Source organism: Calypte anna, unplaced genomic scaffold (assembly GCF_003957555.1).
Source record: "Calypte anna isolate BGI_N300 unplaced genomic scaffold, bCalAnn1_v1.p scaffold_158_arrow_ctg1, whole genome shotgun sequence".
Lineage (NCBI taxonomy): Eukaryota > Metazoa > Chordata > Aves > Apodiformes > Trochilidae > Calypte > Calypte anna.
In genome coordinates this window covers 20,700-33,780 of record NW_022045455.1, presented here as the reverse complement: position 1 = coordinate 33,780, position 13,081 = coordinate 20,700, and the positions used below count along the sequence as shown (strand labels likewise).

At 49.6% G+C, this 13,081-nt stretch overlaps 1 protein-coding gene across 7 annotated transcripts in view; it reads left to right on the top strand.

Moving 5' to 3' along the window:
• DAGLA (diacylglycerol lipase alpha) overlaps positions 1-13,081 on the top strand; it is a 61,489-nt gene that overhangs the window by 28,151 nt on the left and 20,257 nt on the right. For 2 of the 7 annotated variants that reach the window (XM_030468555.1, XM_030468559.1), the window contains exons 3-10: positions 1,829-1,921; positions 2,040-2,257; positions 3,983-4,054; positions 4,387-4,525; positions 5,225-5,436; positions 7,337-7,438; positions 8,053-8,191; positions 12,027-12,114. In XM_030468555.1, the coding sequence (XP_030324415.1) occupies positions 4,431-4,525; positions 5,225-5,436; positions 7,337-7,438; positions 8,053-8,191; positions 12,027-12,114 (636 nt within the window). In that variant the 5' untranslated portion in view covers positions 1,829-1,921; positions 2,040-2,257; positions 3,983-4,054; positions 4,387-4,430. The remainder of the gene's footprint in view (positions 1-1,828; positions 1,922-2,039; positions 2,258-3,982; positions 4,055-4,386; positions 4,526-5,224; positions 5,437-7,336; positions 7,439-8,052; positions 8,192-12,026; positions 12,115-13,081) is intronic. The other 5 variants (XM_030468556.1, XM_030468557.1, XM_030468554.1 and 2 more) reach the window with 5 other exon arrangements.

Below are 13,081 nucleotides of genomic sequence, written 5' to 3'. Positions count from 1 at the left end.
GAATAATCCTGGACTCTAGAGCTGAGGAGACCATCTGAAAGAGGTGGATATGAAACCCAGACGAGGTAGGATTGCATTGCACATGGGTTCTGTCAGGTTGCAAGCAGGTCACCATCTCAGGCCAAGAGGAGAAATAAGGGATGAGTGGTTTGGTCTGTGAGGGCTTTCTCCTTCTAATGCCTCTGGGCAGGCATGGCCAAAGTGAGAAGAAACCCTTGGCAGGGGCAGATCTGACTTTGTTGTGGTGTTGGTCTCCCATTTTCTACTGGAGAGGAATGAGCAGATAATGGTTTGTACTGGGGGAGGTGGAGTGGTGACCAGGAGGAGGTTTTTGGGCCACGGAGGTGGGGATGCTGAGTCCTCTGTGGGTGTAGGGGTGATGGGTTTGCAAAGGGGTTCATTTGATGGGCTGTGTTGGGTGCCTCTGAGCTGAAAGCAAATCCTGCTGGTGGGTTTGGGTGGTGGGGAGCAGCTGATTGTCTCTTGGGGTGCTGGCATGGTGTGGGTGCTCTCCTGCAGTGCAAGATCTCTGTGCAGCCCTTTTCCTTCAGCTGAGGCTGTGTCCAGCTTTGTATTTACTGCTGTACCTTCTTCTGAGGCTAATGTCAGGCATGATGGGATGCTGGATTAGACCAAATCTCTGAGGTTTAGCTGGAATGTTGTCTCTCTGTAGCATTTTTCTCCTTTGCTCTTTTCTCTAAGCCTTTCCCTACAGACAGCTAATTCTCCCCTTCCCCCACATCCTGTCATACCCCCGAGCATGTCACAAGGAATTAACGGCTGAAAAGGCCCCAGGGACAGACATCTCTGGAACAGTCTCTCCTTTCTATGACCAGGGTGGCCCCCTCTCTGTGCCCCTTTTGTGTCCCATCCAATTCTCCTCCCCTTTGGCCCCAAAGGGAGAGCCCAGCAGCCCCCATAGCCCTTCCCAGTCCCGCTCCCACACCGATGCCATCAGCTGCAGCCCAAGGAATCCCCTCTCACGGAGCTCCAGGACAAGTTTGAATCATTCCTGCAGCCCTCCAGGTCCTGTCGGCTTCTTGGCAGCAAGGAAAGCAGAGGGGAGGAGGTTTGTGGTGCTGCAGGACTGCTGGAGGGGTTTCCTCCTCTCCTGGCTCTGCATCCCTGACAGCATCGCCCGCTCCCCGTCTTCCTTCCCACAATTGGCAGACAAGCTCCTCAGAATAGGGATGATGTCACTTCCTTCCAGAGGGTGCCGAGGAAAAGGGGGGTTTTGGGTGGAAAAGGGGGAGTCACGACCCTTGGCTGGCTGGCTTTCAGCAGCTTGGCTGAATAAATGCTGGCTGGGAGGGAGGGAGCTGCTCTGAGGATGATGCTGGGCTCTGTCAGCAGGCAGGCACCACCACACCGCCCTTCCCTTGGCTGAGTGGGGTTTTTCAGTGGCTGCAAGAAGAGTTTGCTGCTCCCTCCTTCCCTTCCGAAGTCTGTCTCCCTGGATATCTGTCTCCCTGGATATCTGCTTCTCTTGAAACACCCATCACAGGAGAGAAGAATGTGCAGCAGCTGGACCACACGCCATCCGAGATTGCTGCCCCCATAGACCTTGTTCTGCTCTTCAGGGTCAAGGAACTCTGGACTCCTTGCACACAAAGCTTGGTGCCTGCATGTGCTGTTCCCTGGTTTCAGTGCTGAGAGCTTGGGGCTTCTTGTAGCAGGCTCCAGGTTTCCCAAGAGCCTGGGAATTTTCCACTCTTTGCAGTGATTTTGAGGGGCAGCACAAGGGGTTCTGCTGTCTCAGAACTAGGGGCAGTGGTGTCAGGGCTGTTGGCACCCTGACCTTTCATTTTCCTCCTGATTCTTCTGCTAGATCAGATCTTCATCATCTGGAAATATAACTCCTGGGATCTGCTACCTTGGGATGGAGCCAAAGAGTCCTCACCCTGCAAGGTTCACCTTTTTGGTGTGTGTTTTTTGGTGGGCTTTAGAGTCTCAGGCCTTCTATCACCTCTCTTCTTTCCAAACTAGGGACAAGGCCCCAGACCTCGTGGTTTAGATTTTTTTATTTTTTTTTTAAATAGACAGTCCTTGAAAATTAATTGGGACTCTTTCTGCTGGGAACCAAGTGCCTGGTGAGCATACAGCCAGGAGTGACAGTCCCACAGTGAGTGTTCTCCTGGGTGACAGGGAGGGACAGGCTGCTCCGCTCCATCCCTGCCTGTTGCTGAGGATAAGAAATCCACAGGAGATGTTTGCTGCTCTTGCTGCTTATTTTGCCTCTTCCAACTCTCAAGAAAAGGTGGGTGAAAGCAGGCAGAGCACATCTGCTCCTGTCTGGAGAGGTTGGAAGTTTTGGGAAAGCATGTTGGTGGGATGCAGCCGTCAGCAGAGAGGGGGTGATGGGAGCTGAGGTCTGAAGCTTGGTTGGGGGGTGACCAGAGGAATAAAGGATGAGGTTCTGGAAAGTTTGTCCATGTAGACTGAGCAAAGTTAGCAATCCTCAGGATACAAGGGCAAGCTGGAGGCTGGAGAGGCTGGAAGGAGAGTCTGCAGATGGCCAGAGGAGTGAGGAGTGTGAAGGCAGAGCTGCAGTGTTGTGAGTGCTCTGATTGTGATGTGCTAAGGAAGTGGAATCCAAATGGTTGTGTGATTTCACATGTGCTTTGGTGGTGGAATAGAGCATTTCCTTCACCCAAGTGAGTAACATCCTGGAAGGGGCTCAGCCTGGGAACTCTGGGATCTCCCAGAAAGCCTGAAAAATTTGTGTAGATTTTTTAATACTTGGTGACTGAAAGGTAGGAAGGTCAAGGCCAGCAGCCAGTGCAAGAGAATCCTCTCTTTGGGAATGGGCTGCAGAGTAGGTAAGGATGGGGTAACCACACCTGACTGGTGAAGAGGTTTGGGAGGATGAGGCAGCTCTGTGTTTGACACAGCCTGTGGGCTCTCACAAAACCAACACTTCTGTAACTTTGAACTTTAAAGCAGTTTCACTAGGATTATATCCCTCCTCCCCTTTTTGTCACCCCGAGCACTGAATTAGAGACATCATCTATAAGTTTGGGGTTTTTTTTGCCTGGTGCATCGAGGTACAGTGGGTGATAGTCCCTCTGAAATGCTGTTGGGAGTCCTGACTACATCACAACTAAACAAATGTTGCTGCTTTGATTTGATTTTATTTTTTTTTTTGCCTCTGTGTGCCTGTCAGGCTGTTAGCAAATGGCCAGATCACGAAGAAATTCCTACCTGAGCTGGGTAGTTTTGGAGCAACACAATTGCTGCAGGTCCTGGATGGGGCAGGAGTCCATGAGCATGGAGGTTGGGAGGTCAGTGGGGTTATCAGGTTGGAAGTTGTACAAGTTTCTCCTCAGTTGGGGCAGTGTGTGGTTGTCCCCTGGTCTGTGGCATTGCAGGAGGGTCCAGGTAAGAGGTGTGACAAGGTTTAGGGTGCAGAAGAGGGGGACAGGAGGTGTCTGGTGGCTGTGATGGGCAGATGGCACAGACACCCTCTGCAAAACCAAAGGGTGACAAAAGCGACCAGAAATCAGGGTTGTTGGTTGTGACTGGGCAAGAAATACAGAAGGGAGATGGGGTGTGCTGCAGGAAAAGACTGAGCCATGGACCTGGACTGGAGCAGGCTGGAGAATACCCAGCAGAACTGAAATGGTGTGGGAGAACTGTGCAGGGAGGAGGTGTCTGAATAGCCTTGAGGAGTCTCGTGACTTTACACCACTGCTGTTTCTGTTTTTAAAGGGTTTGGGAAGCTTTAAAAATAGAGGAGTACAAACAGAATGGGAGGAGGAACAGCCAGCCCCCCAGTCTTCAACCTTTTAATTGTTGGTGCTTGTCAGGGCCAGTGGGAGCACACGGGAGATGTGGAGCTGGCAGGGTGCTCCTGTGGAGCTGGTGGTGGAGTGAGAGGTCTCCTAGGAGCTTGCTCCTTGCCTCTAAGTGCTTGCTCTTGGGAGCCAGTCAATAGTTTCCCCAAATGCTACCACCAACTGCTAATGGGTATTTTGGTTTGCAGAGCCAAAGGAGGGAGGGAACTGTTGGGACAACAAGAGAAGAGGCTGGCAACAGGGTCTGCTTTAGAGCTGAGGTCAGTATAACCTGTCCAGGCACCCCACACAGACTGCTTACCCACACACAGCACTAACAGGATTGCAGATAATCTTGTGAAGTAGAGCTGGGTGAGTGGTGATTATGTCCAGTGAGTTCCCTACCTGTTTCACACCTGATCCTTCTCACTTTTTCAGCTGTATGATCCTTTCCTTCAGCACCCACCCCATGGCCCCGGGTGCTGGGAGGAAGCAGCTCTGGGCTCATCTAGGAGAGCTCTGGGGTGCAGCCCTCTTGCTGGGGTTGTCGTGGGGGCTCTCTGGAGGAGTTTGAAGAGATTTGAAGAGCATCTCTGACCCTGTTCTTCTCCAGGAGGTGAGCATTGTGCCTGCTGAACCCCCAGTGACCCACTAGCCATGCCAGGGATTGTTGTGTTCCGCCGGCGCTGGTCTGTGGGCAGCGATGATCTGGTTCTGCCTGCAGTCTTCCTCTTCCTCCTGCACACCACCTGGTAAGTCAGGCAGAAGGAGGCTTTGAATCCTCCCTTTTCTGTTGCTCTTTGTTTCTTGCAGCTGGAATTCTTCCTCTGCTTAGCTGGAAGGCTTCTGTGGGGTGTTTGGGGTATTTCCAGCTTCTGGTTCTGTGGATAAGTTCAGCTCTTTAAGTTCTAGTCCCAAAGGAGGCTGATCAGAGCTCCCTGCACCCTCCTGTGCTAGCTGTTGGAGTCTGGGGCTGTGTTTCTGTACAGGAGCTCAGGAAAAAACAACTGGAGTGGCAAATCCCATGGGATCACAGAACCACAGAATGTTTAGGTTGGAAGAGCCCTCCAAGCTCATCCAGTCCAACCTTTGATTAACACCACAGTCAGTACTAAACCCTGTCCTTAAGGACCAGCTCCAAATGCCTTTTAAATACTGGGATACCAGGGATGGTGACTCCACCACTGTCCTGGGCCATTCCAATGCCTGACAACCCTCTCAGTGAAGAAATATTTCCTGACACCCAGCCTAAAACAATGTGATAATATGACTTGACTCAAATTGTTCTGATGGGGCAGCAGGGCCTCTGGGTGGCTTGTGGGGTGGAGATTTCCAGAAGAAATTAATCCTCAGTAGCTAAGGGGCGTGGAGGAGCTTTGTGAGGTGTGGGATGTTGCATGGCAGCTTTCTTGGACTTAACTGCTGGTAACCAGGTGGTTTGTGCCTGGCAGGTTTGTGATCCTCTCCGTGGTGCTCTTTGGGCTGGTGTACAACCCCAACGAGAGCTGCTCCCTCAACCTGGTGGACCACGGCAGGGGCTACCTGGGCATCCTGCTCAGCTGCATGATTGCAGAGGTGGCCATCATCTGGCTCAGCATGAGAGGCAGCATCCTCTACACAGAGCCCAGGGACTCCATGCAGTATGTGCTCTATGTCAGACTGGGTAAGAGGCAGGGGCCTGAGGCCTCCCAGTGACTCAGCCTCCACACTGCCATCTGCTAAAGCACAAGTCTTCTCTCCCCACACCCTGACAAAACACCCAGCTTCTGAAAGACATCCAGATGGCCCCTTCTATGTGATATGCATCTGAATGCATCACATAGGCTCTACCCTGGCACTGCTGTAAAGACTCTCATGCAGTGCCCCAAATATCTTCCCAGCAAACCTTTTAACTTGTCATCCTCATTGCCATGCACAGCCTTTTCCTCTAACCAAAATATGCTCCCCTTCTGTCTCCCAGCACCAAGCTGCCACAGTGAGATCCAGCCACCACCTCTCCTTCACCTTTTCCCACATCCACACACATTTTCCCAGCATGTAAACCATGGTGGTTGTCACCCTGAGGCATGTGCATGTTCTTGCCTGTCATACAAACACTGAAATCTACACCCACCTACCCTGAGACACAAACTTGACCTCTTGACTCACCTGCACTTTTGATACTCCACCTCCAGACACCATGAGATAAATGGGGCTACCACCTGCTCACTGGTTCCATCCACTCTCTTGCAGTTCATACTTGGCTTCCAAAACCCATTTTCTGTCTCACTCACCCACCAATGCCAAGATCAGAAAAGAGATGGCTCCTTATTCCCTCATTCAGTGCTTCCTTTTTAGCTTGTCTTCCCTCCTGGGTTCTATTGTCTTCCAGGCACAGAAACTTGGATCAGATTTTTTTTCTGGGCAGAGTAAATAAAGATTTGAACAGAAAAATCTTTTGGAGATGCAGAATGAAGCTCCTTCCAAACAAAGCATCTCACGTTTTTGCATCTCTGCTTTTCCTGGGTTGTTTTCATGCAGAATTTGCTAAAATAGGGGTAACCTTGCTTGGAAGCTCTGGGAGGCATTTCTGCCTTTGAGTGCTAAGTGCAAATCATTAACAGGAATAGCAAACAAATCTTTCTCTCCAGTTTCCCAGACACTCTGCAGTCTCCCTGGGGAAGCACACAGAGCCCAGACAGTAACACACTGTTACAACCAGACTGAATGGGACCAGGGAGGTAGAGAGAAGGCAAAAAGCCATTTTCCTACCCAAGAATCATCCACTTGTCTGCCTTCAACTGAGGCACATGGTCAGGATCTGTGTTTACACTGCTTTGGGTCTTTGCATTTGCTTTTTTCATGGGGCTTTTTCCTCTTAATGGCTTCATCAGTTGTGATGATAGAAATAGGAGTGTGACCAGTGTGTGGGCAAGGTCCATGTGACTGTCCCATTTAACCATGTGGGTTTTGCTGCATGTGAAATCTCTAAGGAAGGAGTTTCAGTATGAACCCAGGAAGAGCTCATCTGTGCTGCTGGTAATCTCAGAGAGGAGACAAGCCAAGGTTAAGCAAAAGTCATAAGAACATCAACTTCAGAACATAAATTGAGCTGCTCAGGAGCCACTCTTGCCCTGATTCCTTGCCCAGTGTTGTTGAAAACTTTGCTGTGGAGGTCTCTGAACTGATCTTTCCAGGCTCAGGATTAATCCTGGGCAGACACTGCTGTTTATTTCACACTGCTGAATCAGACCAAGTGTGTCTGAGGTGGTTAATACCCATGGATTCTTGTAACCCAAGAGATGCTTTCCACTGCCTTGGGTGCAAACTCTTTGATTCCCACCTTAGCTACCCCCACAGCTCTTTGCAGGGCTGGTCCCTCTTTCCTTTAGGAATAATTAATGTTGAGGACACATTACATTTTTCTTTCGTTTTCTTGACTGTCCCCTTGCTCCTCCAGCCACTTACTGGGTGCAACTGTCCTGCAAACACCCTGCCTGCCAGTTTCCTCTCCAGAAGATGAGGAGAGGCAGTCTTAAATCCTTAGAGATGGTGCTGCTACCCTTTGTGTTCTTTCCTTTCAGCTATCTTGGTGATTGAGTTTGTCTATGCCATCGTGGGCATCGTCTGGCTAACACAGTACTATGCTTCCTGCAATGATATCACAGCAAAGAGTGTCACTTTGGGTATGTATTGAAAAGGTTCTTTGGGAGGGGGGCTTCCCTCTGGGTGCTCAGAAATCCTCTTGCCTTGGAGGAGAGAGCCAGTTCATTCCCAGCTGCCTGTGGGGATTGAGTGCTGGAAGTGGATTGTAAGCTGGAAATGTGGGGCTTGTTTTCCTGAGCCCCTTAGTGCTCAGAACAGTTGCTCTATTCAGTTGGGCTGTCTGCACTGAGGCAAGAATTCACATTCCTACGGAAGGGCCTGGCTGGGTGGGGGGTCTGGAAGACCTGAATTCCCCCTTTTTTTTTTTTTGTTCAAAATGGCTTGACTGTTCTCCTGCAACTCCTTTGCAATCTCAGGCGCTCTCCTGCAGGCTTGATGCTGGTGTTACTGTTCCCTTTAGAGGCTCAGTGAGTAGTTAATGGCTGCCTGCACAGGCAACCTCCTCAAAGAGCTGGAGAAACCTCACTGTGGTTTAGAAACCCTTCCAGAGGATTTCCTTTTGCTTGCAGCTTGGCAGCGAGAGGATTTGGAGTAACTCTGCCCCGCAGCAGCGGAGGCTCCGACGCTTGCGGCGAGAAAGCACTTGCCAAGATTTACAGGCAGGGCACTTGACTTCTCTCCTCCTTCTTTGCAGGGATGGTGGTGTGCAACTGGGTTGTCATCCTGAGTGTCTGCATCACTGTCCTCTGTGTCTTTGACCCAACGGGCAGGACCTTTGTCAAGCTCCGAGCCACGAAGCGGCGGCAGCGCAACCTGAGGACCTACAACCTGCGGTGAAGCAGCGTTTGGGGGAGGGGGCCCTGCTTGCTGGGGTGTTCTGGGGTTTTTTTGTGTTTCTTTTCTTCTTCATGGAGAGTTCAGCTTCAGGAGTGGCTTCTCTGCTGCTGGGGAGGAGGGGGAATGTGGAAGAATGCAGGTCAGGCTGGCAGGTGCTGTGTGTGGGCATCCCAAGGAGGCGAAGCGATGCGGTGTCTGCCTGGGGTGTGGGGGAGTCACTGGAGTTTTGGGGTTTTACAAGCCCCTTGAGCCCCAGTGCTGACCAGAAAAGTTTGTTTGGCCAGCCTGTAGCAGAGTTTTGTCTGCTAATAGTGAGGCAGTGCTTGGATTTTGCTTAGGTTGAAGCAGCATCTTCTTCCAAAGCCTTTTTTTCTCTTTATTTTCGTCTTCAAAATACAACCTTTTGGCCTGAGGTTTCTTGCATTTGGTCTTGGCCAAGAAGCAATTTCTTTTGTGTTGGGAGTCAGCTCTTTTAATTAAGAATCGACTGCATCTTTGAGCTACCCAGATGGGGATTTTTGAAAGCTTTTTTTCTTTTTCCACCAAGGAAGGCATTTCTCAGCAGCTTTTCTTTTCCAGTAGCAGGACAGCACAAACAGGCTTTGTTTTCTGGTGCAGTCTTGACATATGTGACTGTCAGCAAGGAATGTGGCTTTGTAGGACATGAGGGCATTAGGGTTTGAATGCTAAAAAAAAATAAATTAGGCTCTTAAAAAGCACTCTGCACATTTTGCCTCTCTCCTTGGGAGTCTGTATTCAAATGAGGTGTTTCTGAATCCGTGCTCCTCCAGTATCTTGAAATGGGATCCTTCAGGTTGCCTTTTGGGTGAAAAACCAGGTTTTGATCAGATTCACCCAGATTTTCACGTTGTGATCAGGACATTCCTGGGCAGATCAGGATGAGAAGCTGAGAGGATGCTGTGGGTTTAGTACCCCCATACCACATCAAAGCTGTTTGACTCAATACCTTGGTTTTCCAGAGGGAAATGGAGTGCCACAAATAGCAAAGTTTTGGGGGTTTTTTTGCCAGAGAACTTAATTTTGGGGGTTGTTTTGATTCAGTTTTATTCTCCCCTGTGAGGAGTTTTGAGATCTCAGACAACAGAGTGAAGGTATTTGTCCTTTGGGCTGTGGCCAGGTTTTTGCCTCCAGGCCTGTAACATTTTGGGAGAGCTTCTGCCTGCTGCTTGCAGATTTTCACTCCAGAAAAGGGAGTGTTAACAGATGTTAACAAGCAAGATGCTGTGGGCTATAATGTGAAGAGGAAACAGCAAATGTTACTATGTCTTCCCTACTAAAACAATTATTTTCAAAGAATATCTTTGGAAATTCTCCACTTGCTTAAAGGAAGCCTTTCCAAAGTTTATATTTTGAAATTCTCTGCCTGGGTCTGTTATCCTACTAAGATGCTACTGAATTTCCTGTTGCAAGCCCTCTGTCTGCAGTGATGTCTGCCTTCTGATGTACACCAGTGCTTTGACCTTTGTTTCCTTGAGTGGTTTTGGTTGGGAAAGATTTTTAAATCATCCAAATCCAGCCCAGCACTGACAAGGCCACCACTAACCCGTGTCCCTCAGCACCACATCTCCACTGCTTTGAAATCCCTCCAGGGATGGGGACTCCACCACTGCCCTGGGCAGCCTGGGCCAGGGCCTGAGAGCTTAATATCCAATATATATTAATTAATATCCTAATATCCATCTAAATCCCCTGGTGCAAGTTGAGGCCGTTTGACCTTTTCCTATCGCTTGTTTCTTGGGAGAAGAAACCAATCCTTTAGAACCTCCTTCTGAGCCATTTCCTCTGTCTTAACTCCTGATAAAAAAGCTTTATTTGTCACATTAAGGAGCCCTGTGACTTTGGCTTCCTTTTTGTGGCACTCTGCTGGAGCTGTTGCACTCTGTTACACAGTGGTTTTCCTTTACCAGTGGCATCATGATGTGTGTGGGCTTTTATGTTCTTGCAGAGCTGAGAAAATAAAACAACAGAGCAGCTAATTGTGCACTGAGGCTTTTCTAAGAACCATGCTGTAGAGCTCCTGCTAAACACGGGGAAGTTCAGTCTTTGGAAGAGAGAATTTGGGGAAAGTTGGAGTGAAAATAGCTCGGATCACACTTGCTTTTTCAACCCCCGCTGCGAAGTTGTGAAGTTCTTTGCATTGCTGCCCGAGTTCTTTGGCATTTGCTGGAGCAAACTGTGTGCTGCCAGCTCTGTCTTAGGCCACTCATATTCCTGTTCCTCTTTTGCAGTTTTCTTTGGAGGTTACAGATAATTCTTGTCCAACACTCAGGCATGAGTTGCTGCATTGCCCTGCGGGATCTGCTCCTTCTGGTGCAGGCAAATCATTCTTTCCCAGCATCTTTTTCTTCCAGGTGCAACCTACTTTCTTGAGCTTGGGTTTTTCCTGGGGTGATCACCTGCCAGAAACTAGAAGTCATCTCTTTTTTTTTTTTATTGGCCTGACCCCATGTTGAGTGAGTTGGGCTGTGTTCAGATGACTAAAAGACCCTGCAGTAGAGGAGCTGTGTGGACTTTGTGTAGGTGGCACAGAACCACACAAGGATCCACTTCAACACTGCTGAGCCTGCCTTGATCTGAGGAGTGTTTGCAGGTGTGCCAGTCACCAGGGAAGGAGCTGTCACCCTGCAAAATGGAGTAACTAGGACAAGCTCACAAGAGTGGAGTGAACTCAGCTGGAGTGCCTTTGAAATGGGGTTGTCCAATTAGCTAATTTGGAACTGTCATATAAACCAAATGTGGGCTGAGCCAAACCTTCTCTATTCAGCCTTCTTTTAACCTTTTCTAAATTGAAGGAGAATCTTCAGCTTGCTTTCCCTTTTTATTTTTTATTCACATTCTGCACCAGCCAGGAATAAGGAGTGCCCACTGTTTCTGTTCTGAGACTCTTTTTCCAAAAATGCTATTTATTAGAGAAAAAAGTCACCCAACTCCTCTCATAGCAAGTGCTTGAGGTGTTTTGCACCATTCCCATCCCTTGACCCCAAGGTTGGCTTTTCCTACTGAGGGGTAGTAGTGACCAGGTGACCTTTAGAGGTCCCAACCCAAATAATTCCCTGATTCTCCATCCTCTCATGGGCTGCAGCTACCAGTAGACCCTTCTGCCAGGTGCTCTTGGACATCCTGCTCCCAGCAGATATCCCAGAAAAGCAGCAGCTTCATCGTGGCCACCCCATTCAGGCAGGACACCATGTGTATAAATACAGAGGTTTGCTTCTGGCCCAAAGACTTGGGTTCTTCACCTTCCTGTCCTATCAAGTGAGCAGAGGTTGTGTGTAGGCTCATCTCTGCTAGACCAGGATAAATATAACAATGAGGTTTGACCAGTCATAGTGTAGGCTGTGTGACTTTTTATCAGATCCTGGAGCAGCTCTGCTCTGGAGCTAGGCTGAGAGAGTTGGGGATGTTCAGCCTGGAGAAGAGAAGGCTCCAGGGAGCCCTCAGAGCATCTTCCAGTGCCTGGAGGGGCTGCAGGAAAACTGGGGAGGGGTTTTTCACCAGAGAGCATAGTGACAGGACAAGGGGTAATGGCTTTAAACTGAAAGAGGGGAGATTTAGGTTGGCTGTTAGAAAAAAAACCTTCACTATGAGGGTGATGAGACACTGGGATAGGCTGCCTGGGGAGGTTGTTGATGCCCAGACCCTGGGGGTGTTTAAAGCCAGGTTGGATGAAGCCTTGGGCAACCTGGTCTGGTGGTGAGCAGAGGGGTTGGATCTTGAGGATCTTTTAAGGTCCTTCCCTGTGATCCCATGGTTGGTTTGCAGTCCCTTTCTGCCTGTCCTGACCCTCCATGCTCTGCCCTCTCTCCACAGCCACCGTTTGGAGGAAGGCCAAGCCAGCAGCTGGACACGCAGGCTCAAAGTTTTCCTTTGCTGCACCCGGACAAAAGACTCCCAGTCGGTGGGTACCAAACATCCCCTGGCAGGCAGCAAGCCCTGCACACAGCTGAGGAGCTGGGGGACTCAGCAGAGCACAGATTTCCTCCTGCCAAGCCTGGGATGATGTGTGGCTCCTTTCCCTCTGGAGTGTTGTTTGCAATCTGGAGGCATGAGGAGGTCCAGTGAGCTCTGCCAGGGGTGCATGCCAGGGCTGGAAATGCTTCCTGAGAAGCTGCAAGCTGAGCTATGCTCAAACCCCACCAGGTTTGACATTTTGCAGCACCCTGAGTCCTTTTCCTTCCTTTCTGCCCAAGCAGCCTGAATGAGAGAGCTGGTGTTTCTGCAGCAGGGTGCCTGGGGGTTCCCTGCAGAAACTGCTTTTCCCTCTGAATGCAGCTGGAGCATCACTGGGTAGGACAGTTTGTCTTGTGCAAATGGTTGGTCTTAATTCTCTGAGAGTTCCAGGGCTTTCTCTGAAGGGTAAAGTTCAGAAAGAAACAATATTGTCAGTGCTAAACTCTTCTCCTGAAGTTGCTCAGTTCTCATTGAAGTCAAACAGTGTTTTCACTGGCTGGGTTCAACGTTTGGCAGCACTTTGGGGGCTGCTTCAGTTTCCCTTTATTCCCTTTTTGGTTTAGGCAATCCCTCCTGGTGTCTGCATCACTCTCATCATCAGCTCTACTCATCATCATCACTCTCTCCTCTCCCCATCACTACTTAAGGAGGAGAGAGACCTCCTTGAAAATCTGAACCTGTCAGAATCAGCAAAAGAACACTTCTGGATGACTGACAGTAGAAAACTGCTGCTTACTCTATAGAATCACATGAAAATGGTTGGTTTGAAGCTTTCATGTGCTGCAGCTGGGATGGTTCTATCCAGTAAGGGGTTTGGTGCTGCTCCCCCAGAAGCTAGCAGTTTGTTCTTGTTGGGAGCAGGTCTGTGTCTTAGGGTATTGGTCAACAGGACTCCTGAGGATGTCCTGGAGAGA